This window comes from Leiobunum rupestre, chromosome 2 (assembly GCF_980474605.1).
Source record: "Leiobunum rupestre chromosome 2, qqLeiRupe1.1.hap1, whole genome shotgun sequence".
Classification (NCBI taxonomy): Eukaryota; Metazoa; Arthropoda; class Arachnida; order Opiliones; family Sclerosomatidae; genus Leiobunum; species Leiobunum rupestre.
This window is the reverse complement of record NC_143385.1, coordinates 25827554-25848278: the sequence shown is the minus strand read 5'-3', so window position 1 is coordinate 25848278 and position 20725 is coordinate 25827554. Positions and strand designations below refer to the sequence as shown.

The following is a 20725-nucleotide window of genomic DNA, read 5'->3' as shown; positions in this document are numbered from 1 at the left end:
ATAAAGTTTAAATTTAAATCAGAGTTTTTATTTTAAACATAGAAGGATGTAAGATAATCCGTTTTGTTTGTTATTATACCAATGTAATTACTTATAACGTTTATTTAAATTTCATGAGCGCGAACCGACCTTGTTTAATTTATGTAAATATTTCGTATAGTGGCAATGTTTTGAATATAAATTAGAAAGTTCTTACTACTATTATGTATATTAAATACGCGTCGAACCGACCTTGTTTGATTTATGTAAATATTTCGTATAGTGGCAATGTATTCAATATAAATTAAAAAGTTCCTAATACTATTATGTATATTCAATTCGCGAACAAAATATTGAAACTTGATAGCGACCTAAAAAATGCATGATTGACAAATTTTATAATGTAATCTTTATGGAAGACCCCTTTCCATAATCGTAAATCAGATGATCACGTGACGCGGCTTTTTGATCGAACCATCTAGGGAAAACGTGTTACACACGCCGAAACGCGAGTTCTTGTAATGCCTAGATATGTAATTCCCCTTTTTAACGCATGTTTACGCGAGATGACCCCAACGGATGACAGGATATACAATCTTTACCCCGTTATTCGCGTATCGACTATGTTAAAAGACTTGAAATATCCAAGATGGCCACTACCTAATTTCTTCACAAACTTTCCCGCGCGTCGTTATTAAAAGTTAAGTGACGGTAATATATGATACATATGTCATAATAATAACCAAGTTCAAGCCATCTAGGTACGTAACGATATAGAAATCCGTTAGGAATAACTTGTTGAAAAAGCGTTAAAAATTGACGTAAATATGGTAAATTTCCTAAAAATAACAAAGATGGCCCCCCTACAGAACCCGTTTGAATATGCGACATTAAAGATGGCGGCCAAATCACGTCAATTTTCCAAATTACTAAGAGTTCATATAATAACCGTTAAAAGAGAGTTACAAACTTATGTTAAGCCTTTGTCATTTTTATCGGGCTTCCTAACGGTTAATAAAACACAGCTTATAAAACTGATTAATATTTCCTTTTTAAGACCACTTGTTGATTAACCCCTATCAAATATCTTTACCCCGTTATTAACGTATTGACTATGTTTAAAAAACTTGAAATATCCACTCCCTAATTACTTCACGGTAATATATGATGCATATGTCATAATAATAACCAAGTCCAAGTCATCTAGGTACGTAACGATATAAAAAATCCGTTAGGAATAACTTGTTTAAAAGCGTTAAAAAAAATGACGTAAATATGGTAAATTTCCTAAAAATATATAGATGGCCACCCTACAGAACCCGTTTGAATATGAAACATTAAAGATTCGAAAAATATGACATAATTAATATGTGTATGAGATTCTCTCGGTATTGTCACTAAAGGTATTTTATTTGTTGATACTCTAACAGCGTACTGGGTAACCGAGCAACGGCGCATTCCTCGATAAACACCTGCTCAATCAATCAAACCTGTCACCACTTTAACAATGGAAAACGGGGACCGAGTATAGCGAGCCTGGGAATTCCTTTAAAGGAGTACTGACCCCTTTTCGCGCCAAAACACCAACCAATCAGCGCCATTTTGAATAATTTCGCCCCAGCCAATAAGCTCGCAGTACACGCGCGTAGTTACCACGCCAGCCAATCAGCGCGCAGTACGCGCGCGCGCCACCTGGCGGGGGTCAATGACCTTCGGTGACTCACCCGAGGGGGGAGGAAAATGCCGACCCCCCGCGCCACCTGTGACCTAGTTTAGGGAGGGTTGAAGGAAGCGGGGATTTTCGTTGCCGACCCCCTTTCTACCTGTACATGGAAAACCCTCAAAGATTGGGGACACTCCTACTATCGTGACTCATAGATGACCTTTGGTAGGTGAAGGCGCTTTTTTTAATTTTTTTAAGAAAATTTTATTTTACAGCAGACGCATTGGCGACACGTTTATTTTGCTGCACTTTTAAATAATATATTAGCAAAATGTATAGTTGGAAATAGAGGATAGCGCCGCCGATCAAACGCCGCCGCCGCCGATTATTTAGATAACGCCGAAACGCCGCCGCCGATATATTTAATTATGGCGGCGCCGCCGCCGCCGCCGAAACATTTTCATTTCGCCGCCGAATTAATTTCCATTATTAAAGTATAATAATTACGTTTTGAGATCTAAACTACATAGATTTTTCTTTTGGTAGTGCTACGATTCCTAGGCTGTTGGGTGCACCGTACTAGCGTGATAAAATTAAAAATAATTAATAATTTCCAAAAGATCTGGCACCACTGCACCGCGCACACCAAGATTTTCTGCAGCAGATAGCTGGTATAGGAGAGAGAGAAATGAAAACGGCTTTGGAGTTGCCTCGCATCGTATTTTGTAATAAGTACAGAAACGTATCAGCTGCATTGGCTGCATTCAGCAATAACTATTCTATTACATTTTAAAAATTCCTTTGATACAAAGGTAAAATAATTTGTGATAATAGACTTAAATGCGCGGGAAAAAACCGGATTTGGGGGGATGAAATTTCTGCGGTAGAGGACTGGCTCGTTGGTTGTCTGTACGATAATGGCGGCGCCCAGCAAAAGTTTCTAAAAAGAGTGTATAGATAATAATACTAGTGAAATGGTAGTAAATTAGTACAGTATTATTATTACTAGCGTAAATGTTTTAGTTTAATAGTATCATATGTGACATAGTTACTCATAAGTGTGCCTCTGTTTAACATATCTGTATTAAAAATTTAAATGAGACCTTGTTTCACAGCCACCAAAGACTATATAAAGCTACGCGTAACTTTATATAGTCTTTGACAGCCACCAAAGAAAATACAGCACTAACGTCGCGTAAAACTGGTTTTAACTTCCTTCCCCCCTACGCGAGAACTAGTTTTGATGAGGATAAAACCGTCATCGACTGGGAAGTGACGTCAATAACGTCATATCCTTGCAACAAGGTATCATTATGAAAAAATTATTTCAGGCACACTTATGATTAAATAAGTTACATCTGATAGTATGTAACCAAAGTTACTTTTTCTTTGTTTTGGAAACAAGTGGTTCCTATTTTAATAAAACATGTATTTTTTAAATGTGTTTAACAATTTAAGTTCTAGCGGTCTATTAAAAGGCTGGCGCTATTTCTGAGGGGGGGCAGTTTTTCCCCTTAGGTGCCGCCGCCGATTTTTTTCAACGCCGCCGATTATTTTCGGAAAATCGGCGCGCCACGCCGCCGCCGAACTAATTATCGTTCCCGCCGCCGCCGTTGAAAATTGGTTCGGCGCTATGCTCTAGTTGGAAACATGTTCAAATCGGCTTAAAGAGTATGAGCCAACTCGAAGTCGACCTAATCGAAGTCGGCCAACGGATTAGGCGCCGACTTTTAATCGTCTCCAAACTAGATAAACTTTTCTTGTACGTACGCTTAGTACGAACGTTTTAAAGTCGGTGTGGGGTCGATTACTCTTAATCGAATGTGCGACCAAACATCGACTCATAACCGACCCCTCGCTCTAAGTCGACCTCATCGAAGTCGCCCAATTGATTAGGCGCCGACTTCAAATCGACTCCAAAATACAGAAAATTATTTTTTACGTACGCGTTTTAAAGTTGGTGGGGGGCTGATTACTCTTAACCGACTGTGATACCAAACACCGACTCTTAATCGACCCCTTAATGCTACAGGGGAAGTAGCAGAATATACGTTTTTCAGGAGATTTGCTGATTCATGTTAGAAATAAATTGATTAGAATGAAGAAAATTGTGCGTGTGAAAACGAATCTTTCATAGCTTCTGTGACTGTGTCCCTCTATTATTTATTTCATAAGACTTGTCGCGTGTATCGGGAATAAGGTGGATTATGTGGTTACTTAAATTCTCATAATTGCAGAAGGAAAATTCTTTACACTCTTCTTTTTAAATTTAATGCGGTAATTGATATATAAGGTATGTAAATCTGGTCTAAAGAAAATGAATCGGCTATGTTTCTACACATACTAAAACGACGTACTTCAGACACTACCCACGAATGAAAATCACTAAGACCTTGAAATTAATTTTTCACTCTCTCTGTGGTTTCAACAGCTTTAAATTTGGCTATCCTGCCAACTGCGCCACGTTATAACGACGTTTCGGTTTTGGCACGAAAATTTAAGAAATTCGTGCCGAAACGATAAGAGGGATTTACAGTTATGTTTAAATTCACAACACCCGTGCGAAATAACTTTAACGAGACACCAACTAGTCCACTGTTTATTTATTTATTAAGTTCGGGATAACCGTACTGTTGAATTGTAGGAGTTGAGTGAGATATAACATAAACCAGGTTAAATGTGACGTATAATTAATTGTGAATTTAGAAGTCAGAATAACAAATACAGAAATGAACTACCATATATGATTGGGGGTTGCGGTTTAGCCCAGACATTTCTTAACCTATGGGTACAATTACTTTTGATTAAAAAATGAAAAACTAACAAGGGCCAAAAGAAAGGCCGCTGACGATGTCTGAAATCCCGAAACCTAGCTAGAGCCGAAAGGAGGGCCAACAACGACGTCCAAACTGCTGATAACCTAGCTAGAGCCAAAAGGAGGGCTGACAACGTCTGAAATGCTAAAACGCTAGCTAGAGCAAAAAGAGGGCCGCTCGCGATGTTCAAAAAGGTGAAAAACTAGATGGGGGTGATTGATGGGCAAAACTTGACCAATTATCTGGTTGCTTTTTGGGTCATATTGAATTTTCCCCGTAATTCTTGTAGCGGCATCACTAAACCACACTATTAAAGGAAGGTTTTTCTCAATCAGAAATGCCTTCAGTTCGGACATTCAAAGCTGTCCCTCAACAATGTTAGGGCCATTGCCTTTAATGCATTTTAGGACAGTAGGAAAGGGTCTCTTATAACATACGTCGTCTTGCTGAAAACAGCTTTAATGGGTCGTCAAATCGATGACCAGATTTTTCTCTTAGATATTTTTGAGCCATTTTCATTAATCCAGAAAGAAAAGCTCCTACCGAAACGTTCTCGGAAGCCTTGTTTTCTGTGGACTTACGGTTTAAAGTAGAAAAAAGGGTTTCACTTAATTCACGGTTTTCATTAATTAAAATTTGCATTTTGTTCAAAACTGGGTAATAATACGTAATACTGTGTTGTTTGAAATCGAATACATTTAATTTTCTCCTTCTTCGTCAAATCTACTGTATTTCGTTTGGTTCCACTTGGACGTCGGAGTCATTTTAGATATTTTATTTAAAATGGTGTAGTCGACCCTAACTCCACACCATTATTAGCTCCCTCCGACACTTTTATCTCCTCGCGTGAAATCTTGGCTTTTCGACCCTTTGGATCATCAATATCACCATCATCTATATTGTAGGTTCTTTTCTTTCCAGCCGCGATTCCAACTAATGGTACCAAATTGACCCTTGCTTTAGACCCAAGTTTACGAAGGATTTAAAAAGGATTTAATTCCTACATACACGCCAAGCTAGGGGGCGCTACTAGCTCAATCTACGGGGATTTTTGGCGTTATGCGAACCCTGGGAATTACAAAATAATTGTACTTTCCGAGCTTTGTGCCGTCAACAACTTTTGCGTTGCTTTAACCAGGAATTACTTATTTTTTCATTTTTCATCCATATCTTTCTATTTTTAACGTGTATTGCAAACGCATTTTTATAGTTTGGTTATTATTCAACTCTTGAAATGTAATTTTGAAGCAACTCTCTGGACTATTCTTAAATGTGGTGCATCGGTATTTTCAAGCTCGTCATTGGATCATGTTTCCCCTAAGTTCTGATAAGATTTTTCATCAACATTACTGAAATGTTACGTTGTACTTCCTAATTTTTCATTTCCCTTGAATTGTTTTTTCTGCCAATAAGTTGTCAATTATATTCTTATATGGTAACGTTTATTTTATGCACAACATTGTTAAATACTAGTATAACAGATGGTGTTCGTTTATATTTATTATCACACCGCAATACAAATATACTTGAAAAGGCACCAGTCTTAACGTTATTTAACCCTCGGTTAATTAATGAGAAAATATTATTAGTAATATAGGCTTCTGCAACAAGTAGGGGGAAGAATTATATTAGTTTAATTTAATAATTATTTACATCATTATTGTACTCTTTACATATTATTCTTAAAACAAATTGAAATTATCTCTCACCTGATGGTCCAACAGAGTTTAATTAAGACCTTAATTAATTGTCGAGCATGTTCTGCCTTTCATTTAAAACTATTTTCTAATAAAAAAAAGAAACAAAACTATTTTCTTCTGATGGAGACGCCATCTGGCGAGGATTTTCTAACTTACAACGGACGACGGGTTGTATTCCTCCCGTCAATAGAAGAATAAACTAAATAGGTGGTCGTCACAGATTTCTTCGTCTTGATCAAATCGATCGTTATTTGTTAGGGTGATCAGCAATTCGTCCGGATTGGACGTCAAATTAATAAGATCCATTGAGGGATCGGAAGAGGGTATATTTTCTAATTATTGTTATCCATCGATCTACGAAATGTTGGATTTACTTCTTTATCCATCCTTTGGATGGGTATTTTAGCTGACCTTCGGAGGTAGTAACAGCTCATTTAGGGGAGTAGAGAAAGATCGATGTCCTGCAGTGGCTTCTGGATATGACACAATTTTGGCATTCGGTGAAATTCAACTGTGGATGATAGACACTAGTATGTTTGGGGCGGATTTTCAGGAGTTTGCAAATATTTGTCCACAGGGAGGAGATAACCTGACGTACCTGGTCGCGAAAAATTCTACAAGGCACACCCCAACGGAGTACGAAATCACGTTATTGTTGACATCAAACTTCGGCCGTAATCCGACGAATAGGCACAATTTCCACGTACTTTGTAGAATAGTCAACAAATAAAAGTAGACAACGATTTTGTTTTTGAATAATGGGCCCTTAATATCAACACCTACCATGTCGAATGGTTCTACGGAGGTGGTAGATTGCATTAATCCCGGCACTCGTCTGTTACCTGCCTTATGTTATTGACAAATAAGGCAATTTTAAACATGTTTGCACATCCTAACGGAGTGTATAGGCCCAAAATAACGATGGTGTAGTTTGAGGATTGTTTAATAGCGATCTCTATGAACTGAAGTTGAGTGGTCTTGTAATAGTCGAATAACATCTATCGAAGACGGTGAGGGATACATATTTACTAAGGTTGATTTTCAAAAGCTTTACGGTAAAGAATAGAATCGATAACAGCGAAATTAGCGTTGGGTTTGGGGCTATACCTATTTAACTGATCTTTAATAGTCAAGCATTAGGAGCCATCGATTTGAGCTTGACGAAAGTCATCTAGCGAAAAAGAATAGAACATCAAATGAGGGGCAGGTGGTAACACCACTATAAAGACAAATTTTCGGCGAGAGTTTTTCTCAATCTTGTGTTTTAGTACTAGCTCGTGTAAAATTAATTTTCTTCCTTTCCTGATCCTTCAAATTATTCATCAATTTTTTCCTCTCCAAGTTTCCTTCGCTAATTCACAAAGTAGTTACCATCAATTTTAGTAATTTTTTTATGTCTTCTCTGATATACCACTTTTAACAACGAAATATAAGGTAGTGTTGTACTGCTTAATTGAGTTAAAAATGATAGATAGAGGAAATTCAACCCATAAACTTTCCCTCACCTATGGGTTACCATGAGCAGTTTGAGGAATAAATGCGTTGTAGCGGCAAAAGTATTAAGCCTTATGTGAAAACGCAATTTCAACAGATCGTTTTCCACCAAAGGAAAACCGGTTTTCCACTTTTTACCACTAGATGGCGCAGGAAAAGAAAAATTGTCACATGCCATTTAATAAGGGCAGCCATGTTTACTATCGAATGATTTGTGGAACAACGTAACAGGTGTAATAGCGGCCTAGATATGACCTTTTTAAACTAATTTGAATGGGTCGCCATCTTGGATAGCTAACAGATAGCCAAGCTGATTATTAGTAGTATTATTACAGAACACGACACCTGATGTTTCCAGTCATCTCAAATAGGCCTCTCTCAGAAAATAACTTCGGTTTTTGGTGTGGTCACGCCAGCCGTATGAAGATTTATGCGAAATCGCAATTTTATTTCGCGCCCCCCTAACGGTTTTCCGGCGTAGCGTCACTTCTGGAAGGGGTAAAATAATGTAATTGTAATAATAAAAAATATATTAAACTGGGTAAATTAACAGGTGGACATAAAAAATAAACTTATCAATATCTTAAATATAAATCGACCAATAGGTTACTTTTTCCCGCTAGATGGCGCCAGCTGTCAAACATTTTCATTGAACATGAAATTAGGGCCGCCATGTTGTATATCGAATGATGTATAGAACAACGAAATAGGTGTAATAGCGGGCGATATATATGACCTTTGTAATGTAACTGTACGCCGCCATTTTAAATAGGCCGCCATCTTGGATAGCTACCAGATAGAACGCGACACCCGATATTTTTTTTGGCATCCCAAGTAACCCTCTACCAGAAAATAGAATCGCTTTTTGGTGCGTCGAGTTGGTAATGAAAACCGTATTTTCACCCATCTGGCTCACGGACTAACAGAAAAACTACGGCCGTAATCCGACCGGTCGGTACAAGTTCCACGTACTTACGACGTTAGTAAAATAGTCAACAAATACGACGATTTTCTTTTTGACTAATAGGTAATGGGCTCTAATAACGAAGCCTACCATGTCGAATGGTTCATTAATAAATAAATTATAATACAATTGCGTTATATAAGCTAATTTAATATTAACCTGATATGTCGGTAGTCCACTGGTAGTGGCGTTGTGACTCTAACCCGATTACCGATAGGTTGGGGTCTCGATATGATTTTTCTAAGTCACGCTGGTACGGAAACACGCGCATTTGTATTCCTTGATTAAAATAATCTTTTATAAGAATATTATAGCTTAGGAAATTTTTTAATAGTAAATATTTTCGCAAATCCTCTGGATTAGGAACTTTATAAAGGGTTTCTTTTTAAATATCCTCCGCAACACCCGCATAAACTAGACGTCGTATTCCTCAAAATTCCCGTCTAATGGTTGATGACGCAATTAAAAATGTTTGAACCAAATGAAATAAAAATTTACATGGAACATTTTCTTTGCTACTCGGACTTCCTTTATAATAAAATAACAATTGCGCAGTGAGAAAAAAAATCTTGTCCGACTAATCAACTTAAATTCAATTAAGGTTAGTTGAGCAGAAAAATTAGTTCCTTAAAACTCTTAGCACATACCCTTTCTTCCAAATATTTCATTAAGATAAGGTCGTTTGGCTCTACAGGGTTGTGATTGAGCTTCATTTGATTAAGCACATACTTAAAAGCACTAAAGATTTTCTGATATTACTTAGAATATTAAATATTTTTCCGAAGCGAATCGAACAATCAAAGCTCTTGATATTTATATTGCATGTCAATTACTTGCTTACTTTCTCTGTGAGATTCTTACCAAATTGAACAAGACTAGATTCTTTGATTTCAATGATTTGGGTCCGTATACGCAGTTCCCATTTGCGCGGCTGTGCATTTGTTTAAATTTCCCTCTTTCCACAGTTACCTCATTTCTCAATTGAGCGATTCGTCGTTGGCGCAGATTAACATTAGCGCAGTTTTCCCCCATTAGCGCGGGTTTCCATTTGCCAGATTTTTCTGTAAATGTAAAGAAATAAAGTTTAAGCTTTCATAGATCTTTCTTACTCAGTTGTTCTATGTGCGGTAATGGCGCTATAAAGGGGCATTTTGATTCATTCCCTTCAATTTGTGATATGGTTATTAAACGCGTTAACGTAAAAACGGCAAAATCATTCTATTTCGAAAACAGTAACTCGATATCATTTTTAAGAGAACGGTTAGTTGTACTTCACTTAGAAATTTCAAGTCAGTTCTATACGCGTACTATCATAGCTGAGAGCAATATGCTAGGAGTAAAAAATTAATTATAATATAAAAATAAATGTTATTAGTAAAAACGCTTGGTTTTTGTCGTATTTTAAAATATATAAGGTTAAGTTTCGTTATTCGGTTTGATTATTTTTTATTTAATGTATAAAAATAATTATTGATATTTCTTATTAAATATTTGTTTAGTTTAGCTTTTCGGTTTGAATATTTTATATTTTGTTATGTGGGAGTCCAGCGATATCCAGATAATAAGAAGAAAACGTCTTTGATCGATCCTCCTTTTTTCTCTGTCAGATCGTCGTTGGTCAGTTTTATTCATTTTCGACCCCCGGCCGCGCGCATTTCGACAGAATGCTCATTGCTCTGCTGTAATTTAATTTAACTGATTTATACATTTTCTGTGAGAAGAGCGGATTTCTACCTCATAGAGGTTTAAAGGAACCTTAATGCGCTCACAGAATGTCGGAATAAGTTACATTTTAAATTAATTCAAGAATTTCAACCATTCGAAACGACGCCTGCCTAGCTTCAGTACTAAAGAACAGTGCAAATTTACTAAGCCTAACCAATCTCGTGCTACGCCCGACAAGTTTGTCTACAGTATTTCCAGTCTCTTACTCTCCCAAAATAATTTCAATTAAGTTATTGAATTTGAAGAATTTAAGATAACATTTTATTATCATCAATAACTTAAGGGTTTTTGCATTCGAAGTATGAAATCTTGAGAAAAAAAACAATGCGTTAATAATCTTCAGTTAACAGGCAGCAGTGTTTCCACACGGGTGACTTTATTTTTCCCTTTTTTTGGAGCGGATAAATTAATTTTTCCCGTTTTCGAAAACCGTTTTTCCCGCAATTTTCCCCGCTAAATTCTAACCGACGGCACTTATGTAAACATCGCTGGCGCCGCAGAAATTATTATTTTTTTTAATTTCTGGGATTTTATTCGATTGGCAGCTTCCTCCTCACTAGTGGAATATTCTTCTGACTCTTCGTCCATTTCTAAGTAGTGTAAAATTTTGTTATTATTTAGTCATCGCTCTTATCATATAATATAAATCGTAAAACTTACTCGTGCCACTGCCTTCTATTATAGTCTGATTTCGGGTGCTCTCCGAGTCTGGACTTCAAAATGAATAAGTGATATGGCCCGGAAGTTCGTAACGGCAAGGATACGGGTAACCAAGGTAACGACCCAGCCGGGCCGTAGCAGACGATTCTAACTAGAACAAGAGCTGATTCGAGTACGCAGTGAACAACATTGCGCAGTGATTCAGTGAATCTAGCGAGTTCAGAAAAGGTCTAGAAATAAGCATGCACTATATAGTTTTCTCTGTCGTTAACTTTTCCCGCGAAATTTCCCGTTTTGAGTGATTTATCCCGCTTTGTTCCCTTTTTCCCGCTTTCGAATATTTTGCAGCTCTCTTAGTCAGTTTTCCCCGAAAACGGGATTTATTCCCGCAATGTGGAAACACTGTACGTGGCAGCGGACAAATTTTTTGCCATGAAACTGGACTGGTGACGATGGAATTTGCTTAACCTAAACTGTTTATCTTTCAATATAAGTATTAATGCATTGATAAATTCCACTTTATGAAGAAATATTTCATGGTTATGACTCCGTCCTGTTTCAGTGATTAATATCTCTAAATTCAATTTGGGCTTTTATGGATTACAGTGGGAAAGGGGGCCAATGTTGGAAGAAATTTCAAAGATATTCATTTTTATTTATCTACTTCTCTTTGCTTTTACCTTCAGTAAGACAATTTTGCGCCTGGGGCAAGAACCAAAAGCAATTTTATCTTGGGGGGAGGGGGAGGGGGGTCGTGTCAGCTTCCTACGATCTACGTTTTTAACTATTCTTAAAACCCCTTCCAATAACATTCTGGATACGCTATCCAGTCTTCCCCAATTTTTAAAAAATATATAAAAATGGATTACTTATAATTTTTATTCATCCAAATATTTACAAAGAACACTACATGAAGTTATCCAATTTTTTTATCGTTATTCAGAGTTTTTGCTATTTCTTTTTCAATTGAAATTAGAGCCAAATGAGTTAGCCGTTCCAGACTCATCGAAGAACGTAAATAATATTTAAAGAGCTTTAACTTACTGAAAGATCTCTCGCATGAAGCGGAGGTTAAGGGAATCGTTAAAAAAATTCTATAAGCTATCTCCATGTTAGGATAGCTACCTAATAAATCGAAATCGATAATTGATTGGAGAATCACGAAATGTGACAATTTATAAAAATTTTGCCTTATTGGTGGAAGCATATGCTTTGCGCTTGCTACTTCTGAACCGATTGCTGGTGTCGGCTGGACCAAATATCTAGCGTCAAATGAAGGTTCCCACCCTTCAATTTGCCGAAATCGTCTGACATAAAACATATATTGAAATCAGTAAAGCTGAAAAGAAGCGGGTGAAGAAAGTTCAGTTATAATACACGTATAGAAAAAGCTATAAACCATGATTGTTGGTTTTAGTTCTTCGTGAACTTTGCGCGATAGTTCACTAGTCACGGTTCTGCAACTATCATTTCCAGGTTGGGATTCGTGGACTCCAGCACTTTGCGCGATCCGTTCCCGTCCACGACGCTAAAGGGTAAGCCGTCTATTTAAGAGATATATTGCATTCTTATGACAATATCTGTTTAAATTTGTGGATGGTGACTTAAAATTAGTTTCCACAATTAACTAAGTATATGGAGGTGAAACTGAAGTCTCTGCTTTCAACAATGATGTTGTCTGATATTCTCAGTCAGGTTGGCGGTTCTTTTCGTGCCAGTCGTACCACATTTAATACATATATAAATGCGCGGTAAATTCGTCAATACCCAAAGCAGCACTGGAAATAGATGGCTTTCCGGGATCTTTCGCATTCTACTTGGTCGTCGAAGTACCAGGCTAAACATCCATAGCTTGCAAAATTGCGCGAGTCAATTTATTTCAAAGAATTGACCAGCGCGTTCAACAAAAATACCACTTCCTTACTAATACATGTCTTGTCTTGACTGTATTACATTATATTTAGAGCTTTTAGAAGGACGTCACCCCGAGATTTCGCGATACGATTTTTATAAACCCCTCAAAATTGAATAAGGTAAAGGGAATTCCAAATTTTACAAAAATACTTTATTTATTTGTCACAAAACAGTTAAAAAAAAGACTCCACGTCCATTGGAATGGCAGCTTCTTCATGAAACCTTTGGCATTTCATAGCCGTTATTTTGCGATTCGATGCATGGCTTGCCTGAAGAAAAAATGAAATATAAAATTATACTTCAAAGTTTGTAGTCTGCTTTTAAGGGGATAGTCACTTGTAAAATATGGTATACCCTACACATTTGTTTAAAGAAAATTCTATAGTTTTGAGTGTTTTAACTATGATTTCCAGATAGGGAAACCTGGTGATAACCTACGAATTGTACACCTGATTACTTGAGTGACTATCCCCCTGCCTTCACTGTGTAACTTCAGATGAAAGGTTTGTTGCCCTCCAAGTTTGTTTAGGACCTACACATACATGTACCCTCAAATCGGTTGCCAACAAAGACTTAATACATTTTTCCATTGGCACAATTTTTTTCGTTGTTTTGACTAGATGCTTCTCCTTTTATTTGTTGAGAGAATTCAACACAAAAGTTTCGGCCGTAGGAAAACTCCAAGACCTTTTTATTTAGTAAATCAAATTTTTCTTCTTTTAAAATATAGGGATTAAGTCCCATACCGAAACGAGACATTTCGTGTCTGAAATAAAAATAATAAAATAATCAGAAGACTGACATAATTTTATAGAGCATGTGTCTTTTTAGAAATATATAACCGATATACAAATTGGGAAAAACTTGCTGCTTTAAGAATTTGGTTGTTGCCCACGACCAAAAAAAAATAGTTCTTCATGAACGGGTAAATTAAGAAATAAAGTGGATTAGAAATTAGGCCAAGAATAGTCAGTATTAAGTTTTAAATACCCCATCTCCCTTTAGGATACTAACAGCTTTTACATAGTATGTCTCAAATTTCTATTCGCACCTGTTGAATCGGTCTTCCAAAAATGCTTTATTCGAGTGAATGATGACTTTACTCCTCCCAAAACCCCAATGCCTATCTCCAGACTCCCAATCAACTAAAAATAAAATCTTCACCATTATTGGGAATTACAAATCTAATTCAAGGCGAAGAAAATATTTGCATTTAATTAATTTGTTAGTTTTTAAGACCAAAAGAATTCGCGACCAAAAACTATAGCAGCACTCCCTTTGGTTCTCCATTGGAACCTAGATAGGTAGCGGCTAACGCTATTCGGTTTTCTTCATACAACAATAAATTATTTTGGTACAGTCCAAAAATTGCTGTTTTTTGGTTGAATAAAAATGATTACTTTTTCCTGCATCAAAGTAAAAGTATTACACACACACAAATGTATGTCATCACGGTAAGAAAATCACCCCCAAGCGAGGCGCCGTTAAAGGCTACGCGAGACAAGTGTTGAAAAATTAACTGTTTTGGCTCTACTTTTCAAACTTCACGCGGAACTCGCATTTTTTATCTCGTTCGAAATACCGTGATTTGATGTCTCGCGACACGCTTTTTATTATATTTTTCAAATCTATTTTGTCGTTAGTCTTAAATAAATATTGTTTCGGAAAGGTTTAGTTTTTGTGTTCCCCAGTTTTTTGTCTTTCACTCATCCACATTTTCATAGCGTAATTATTATTATTCGCGGTTCTCAACACAACATAATGGTGCCGAAACCCGGGAAGACAGGAAGCTTTAGATCGGATACTTAGGCAAAGTAATAGGCGTGTTGAATCGAGTCAAGTAATTAAGCGGTCAGAAAAATGTCGAATTTAGAGCGTTTGAAGGTCAAACGGGAGAAAATTAGAGACAAAGCGAAAGGTTACATAGCCGAATTGAATACGCAACTTGGGGAACCGAGACCGGAGGGGGATGCGCTAACACAGTTAAGAAACCAGCTGAAGGAGGTGGTTAAAACGTTAAAAACGTTGGACGACAAATTTGAGGACGAAGTGGAACTGGCAGATTTATCCAACGCGGTGGATGAAGCTTTCGAGTTTAATAGCCAGATTATCACAGCGATTACAAATGCGGAACTTCAGCTAAATAATGTTCAGAATTCTAAGGAACGTTCGTTACCACCATCGGACAGTGAATCTGGAGAAGATGGCGACTCCAGCGGACGGGAAGGACGGCACAGCAGCCGCGCACTAGGGCGTTCGGTACGGCGGGAAATTACAAGACCATCGGTCAAACTACCCAAGCTTACCATCAACAAATACGACGGATCAACATCCACCTGGCAAGACTTTTGGATGAGTTTCGAGTTCATACACGAGTCATCATTACGGACAACGGATAAGTTTAATTACTTGCATTCATTGTTAGAGGGAAAAGCGCTAAGAACAATAATGGGCTTACCTCGGACCAAAGAAAATTACAAGGCCGCTATAAAACTCCTGACGGACAGATATGGAGACGCTAACGCATTAGAGGACGAGCTCACAGAGAAGCTATTAAATTTGACTCCAGTAAGAAGAGCTACCGACATCGGGGCGCTTAGACAATTGTTTGACACAATTGAAGTTCAAATTAGGGGACTAGAATCTTTAGGCGTAATGACTCAGAGTTATGGCAGGTTTCTTTGCTCTATAATAACGAGAAGTATTCCCCAAGAAATAACGCTAGAATTTAATCGACAGCGTAAGGACAATTCGCCAATGAATGTAGACGAGTTTCTGGGCAGGGAAATCATGTGTAGAGAACGCACGGCTGTTCTTTATAAGCGCAACAATGACAAAGATAGAGAAAGGGAAAGAGATAAGGATAAGGAGTCGGTACGAAAATGGTCAGGTAGTGTGGAAAATCTACCATCGGCAGCCACCCTGTCGACCATCACTAAAACTAGAAAATTTTGCGTATTTTGTGGGCGAAATAATCACGTTTCTGAGGAATGCAAACGGTATGGGGTCTCAGAGAGACGTGTTCAGGTACGAAAGAAGGGTAAATGCTACATTTGCTTGGGAGGGAGCCACATGGCTAGGGAATGCGGGAAAAGGGACACACCTTGTAAGGGGTGCGGGGGCTTGTACCATATAGCTCTATGTGAGGGAGAAACTGTAAAAGATGAGGAAAATAAAAAAAACAGTCCTAAAGAAGTTGAGAAACCCAAGGAGGGGAAGGAAACTACGGTCACGACTTCGACCAATTTAGTCCAGGGGGACTACAAGTTCCGGGAAGCTAGAGGTGTAGTTTATTTACAAACTGCAGGCGTACTATTGTCCAAGGCAGACCAAAACGACACAGGGTCGGGAATACGGGCTAGGTGCCTACTTGACTATGGAAGTCAGAGAACTTACATAAGGGAAGATTTAGCTAAACCATTACGTTTACCCGTGACAGGGAAGGAAACGTTAGCACTTCATAGTTTCGGGAATAAGGAAGGCCAACGAATTACCACAAATAGGGTAAAACTCACGGTTAAAAATTTTAGGGACCCGAGCAAATTAATTGAAATTGAAGCTTTAGTACGGCCAGAATTGTGCAGTGCCATAATATCGGTACCCGGGGAGGAAGCCGAATCTCTCTTTATGAAAAGGGGGATGGAATTAGCGGATGGGAGTTTAGAAATTGGACTACAGAACGAGCGCATTGGGCTATTAATCGGGAACGATTACTATTGGAGAGTCGTTAGCGAGAAAAGAGTTGAAAGGCTAGGACCCGCTTTGGTAGCGGCAAAAACATTGTTTGGGTGGACCCTCCAAGGTCAGTCACATATCGCCACAAATATGGTAGTCAGTGAAAGCATTTCGATGCACGTCGCGACTGTTAAGGACAATTTAAGTAATCAAATTAAGACATTTTGGGATCTAGAGACCTTAGGGATAAAACCGGCGGAAACTCTCGTAGATTCAGGTAATGACGAAACGTTAGAACAATTTGAAAATGCAATTAAATGGGTAGGGGAAAGGTATCAGGTACCTCTTCTCTGGAACTCAAATACCGAGATGCTCGAAGATAATTGGAAGGTTGCTAGAAGAAGAACCGAAAATCTTTACAAGAAATTTCGAGAAAATCCTAGTTTGCACAAAGAATATCACGCGGTAGTGCAGGAGCAAATAGACAACGGAGTACTCGAAAAGGTTCCAAAAAATGAGAAACCAAAAAAGCCTACATTTTACCTACCACATCGGGAAGTTAAACGGACGGATTGCGAAACTACTAGCCTAAGAGTGGTTTGTGACGGGTCATCACACGCGCAGGGAAAACAATCGCTCAATAGTTGTCTTAAACAAGGACCAAATATGAATCGGAATATACTAGATCTTTTAATTAGCTTTCGTATTGACGAAGTGGCATTTACCGCAGACATCGAAAAGGCATTTTTACAGATAGCGCTCGACCCGAAAGACCGCGACGCGGTAAGGTTTTTATGGAACGCCGACTCGACCGAGAATACGTTTGACACCTATCGATTCACGCGAGTCCTCTTTGGGGCTACAGGTATTCCATTCCTTTTGAACGCCACTGTGGAACATCATTTGAAAACGGTCGAAACCGAGTACCCGCGTGCTCTGAAGATGATACGAGAACGGAAATACGTTGACGATTTACTAGGCGGGAGCCAAACAACGGAAGACGCGCTGAAACTGTCCAAAGACTCGAGAGAAGTCTTCAAACGCGCCAACATGAACCTTCGAAAGTTCCAGACGAATTCGCCGGAGCTTCGCCAAGCGTGGACGGAAAACAACATCCCTCAAGGAGGAGGCGGGACGAATTCGAAAGTTCTTGGTTTAACTTGGAATACAGATCAGGACACACTTTCCATCAACATTAAATCACTTTTAGATCAATTAGACCAACGGGAAAACACCAAACGCGGTGTGCTACAAATCGTGGCTATGATATATGATCCACTCGGACTGCTCGCGCCTTTTACGATTAACGGTAAACTTCTAATGAAAGAAATATGGAACGATAAGGATCGGAGATGGGATGATCCACTACCGGAAGATTTGGCTTCCAAATTTGACAAGTGGTGCGAGGAGCTTCCGCGTATCACCGAAATAAACATACCCAGGTGCTATTTTCATCAACATTCGGATCAAGACATGATTGTAGCGCAAGAACTCGTGTGTTTTTGCGACGCGAGTGAGAAAGCTTTCGCGACTGTTGTCTATTTGAGATACGAGTGCGAATCGGGAAAATTTGGAAGCACCCTAGTAGCGGCGAAAACTAGGGTCGCGCCACCGGTCAGCAAAGTGAAAAGGACGGTAAAATCAGACGGCGTGGTACCAGGAAATCAGGAAGAACCGACAATTAGTTAACCACGTCTGGAGCTTTTAGGCGCGCTATTAGGAGCCAGACTAACGAGCCAAATAAAGCATAACAATTTTTCGGATAGAATAAGCCGCGTAAGATACTTTACCGACTCAACTATCGCGCTGGGATGGATTAGGAAGAGCCATAAAGACTTCTTACCTTTCGTTAGCAATCGGGTTAGCGAGATTCAGAAATTGACAGAGCCATCCGATTGGAACCACGTCAGCGGAGTCGATAATCCGGCTGATTTCCCAACAAGGGGTCTCAAAATCAAAGCGATGGCGCATTTAAAAAAATGGTGGGAAGGTCCTACGTGGCTAAAACAACCGGAAGAGAACTGGCCGAAATTTAAAGTAAATTCCGACGATCGCGAGAATGACCCAGAGCTTCGGAAGAAAATCGAACCGGAATTGAAGGAGATAACCGAAGGAACAGCATTCCAGGGAAGCTGCACTACGACTCCAGTTCCAGTATCGGTATTGGATTGGCAGAGGTATGGCAACTTTGAGAAATTAGTCAGAGTAGTCGGAAGGATCTCTAGACTGGCCAACAGAGCCAGAGGTAAAGAGACCAGAAAGCTGATGTCACCACTGACGGCGGAAGATTTACTAGCGGCGGAGACAACCATCGTTCGTTTAGTCCAGAGTGAAACATTCACGGAGGAAATTTTCAAGCTACACAAAGGAGAAAAGGTTGACAAGAAATCAATTATATCAGCGCTAGATCCCATCCTAGACACGGACGAGCTGATTCGCGTTGGCGGACGCCTTCAACAAGCGGACTTCTCGTACGCCGAGAAACATCCACTGATACTACCAGACAAGCATCGTTTTACGAACCTCGTCGTCGACTACCATCACAATCGGGTGATGCACGCGGGCATCAATGGAACTATAGCGCATCTTCGCGAGCGTTACTGGATTTTGCGGTCGCGCCAGAAGGTGAAATCGCGAATTAAACTCTGCATTATTTGCAAAAAATTCAAAAGGCAGCCGGGAAACGCGATTATGGCACCGTTACCCAGCGATCGAGTAACAAAAGCTCCAGCTTTCAATACGACTGGTGTTGATTTTTGCGGTCCAGTATACGTCAAGGGTGAAACGGGTCAAACTAAAGCATATATTGCTTTATTTTCATGCGCGGTGACCAGAGCACTTCATTTGGAAATGGTCACGGACCTATCGGCAGAAAAATTCATATATTCGCTTCGAAGATTTATGTCGTTTCGCGGAATTCCGGCAGTTATCTACAGCGATAACGCGTTAACCTTTAAGAGAGCTGAACAAGACCTCAAGGAGATCATTGGAGCAATTAGAAGTAAGGCTGTGGAAGATTTCTTGGCGAGCTCCAGAATCAGATGGAAATACATCGGCTTGGTGGGGAGGATTTTACGAACGAATGGTTCGCTCCATCAAGACCCACCTTAAGAAAACAATTGGGAAGGCGTATCTCACTTTGGAGCAGATGCAAACGGTGGTGGCTGAAATCGCAGCCATATTGAATTCTCGTCCTCTCACGTTTGAGTAAGCGGATAAAGGGGCACTTCCTAACCCAAGGAAGACTGACAACTCTACCGTCAAAGATTTTCAGCGCAACGGAACGGGTCTCCAGCTCCAGGGAAGAACTGATCCAAAAATATAGACACCAGCAGACTTTGCTGCATCGGTTTCGGAATCGTTGGCACAAAGATTACCTTCTAGAGCTACGGTCAGCTCACGAGCGAAAACCAGTGGAGAGCGGTACGCGTTTCAAAGTCGGGGATATCGCTTTAATTGCAGACAACGTTCCACGGTTGTTGTGGAAAACTGGAATAATTGTCGAGTTGTTTAAAGGACGTAGCGACGGAATTGTGCGTTCGTGTAACTTGAGATTGCCAAATCGGAATGTTATAAAACGGCCGATACAATTGGTCTACCCATTAGAAGTTGATAATAATGAAGATTAATAATGAACTATCAAGTTCATTCCGGGGGAGTGTGTTGAAAAATTAACTGTTTTGGCTCTACTTTTCAAACTTCACGCGGAACTCGCATTTTTTATCTCGTTCGAAATACCGTGATTTGATGTCTCGCGACACGCTTTTTATTATATTTTTCAAATCTATTTTGTCGTTAGTCTTAAATAAATATTGTTTCGGAAAGGTTTAGTTTTTGTGTTCCCCAGTTTTTTGTCTTTCACTCATCCACATTTTCATAGCGTAATTATTATTATTCGCGGTTCTCAACACAACAACAAGAGAGCGAGCAACGTGAAACGCCGCCACCTACACAGCCAACCATTAGCCCTGTGGAAGTTGGTTTTCCCATCCATTTTTCTATATATTCAACTATTTTACTTCATCGGGAGATAATGTGGAGCAATAATCACGAAAAGGGCCAATTCTAATGTTAAAAAATACGGGTGATTCGGCTTCCAAAGTTTTGCTAACGATAAACGAATGATAACAGAGTC

At 39.0% G+C, this 20725-nt stretch overlaps 2 protein-coding genes across 2 annotated transcripts; both read left to right on the top strand.

The window, feature by feature from the left end:
- The first annotated feature begins 14775 nt into the window (after nucleotides 1–14775).
- LOC149956638 (uncharacterized) lies at nucleotides 14776–18279 on the top strand. The gene has a single exon (XM_090166901.1). The coding sequence runs from the start codon at nucleotides 14776–14778 to the stop codon at nucleotides 18277–18279; it is 3504 nt and encodes a 1167-aa protein (XP_090023027.1).
- Nucleotides 18280–18552: 273 nt separating this feature from the next.
- Nucleotides 18553–19701, top strand: LOC149956637 (uncharacterized). The gene has a single exon (XM_090166900.1). It carries the CDS (start codon nucleotides 18553–18555, stop codon nucleotides 19699–19701), a length of 1149 nt encoding a protein of 382 aa, XP_090023026.1.
- The last annotated feature ends 1024 nt before the right edge of the window (nucleotides 19702–20725 follow it).

What these genes read in the sequence shown, in the direction of transcription:
- LOC149956638 (XM_090166901.1), top strand. Translation starts at nt 14,776, where the DNA reads ATGTCGAATTTAGAGCGTTTGAAGGTCAAACGGGAGAAAATTAGAGAC.
- LOC149956637 (XM_090166900.1), top strand. Translation starts at nt 18,553, where the DNA reads ATGGCGCATTTAAAAAAATGGTGGGAAGGTCCTACGTGGCTAAAACAA.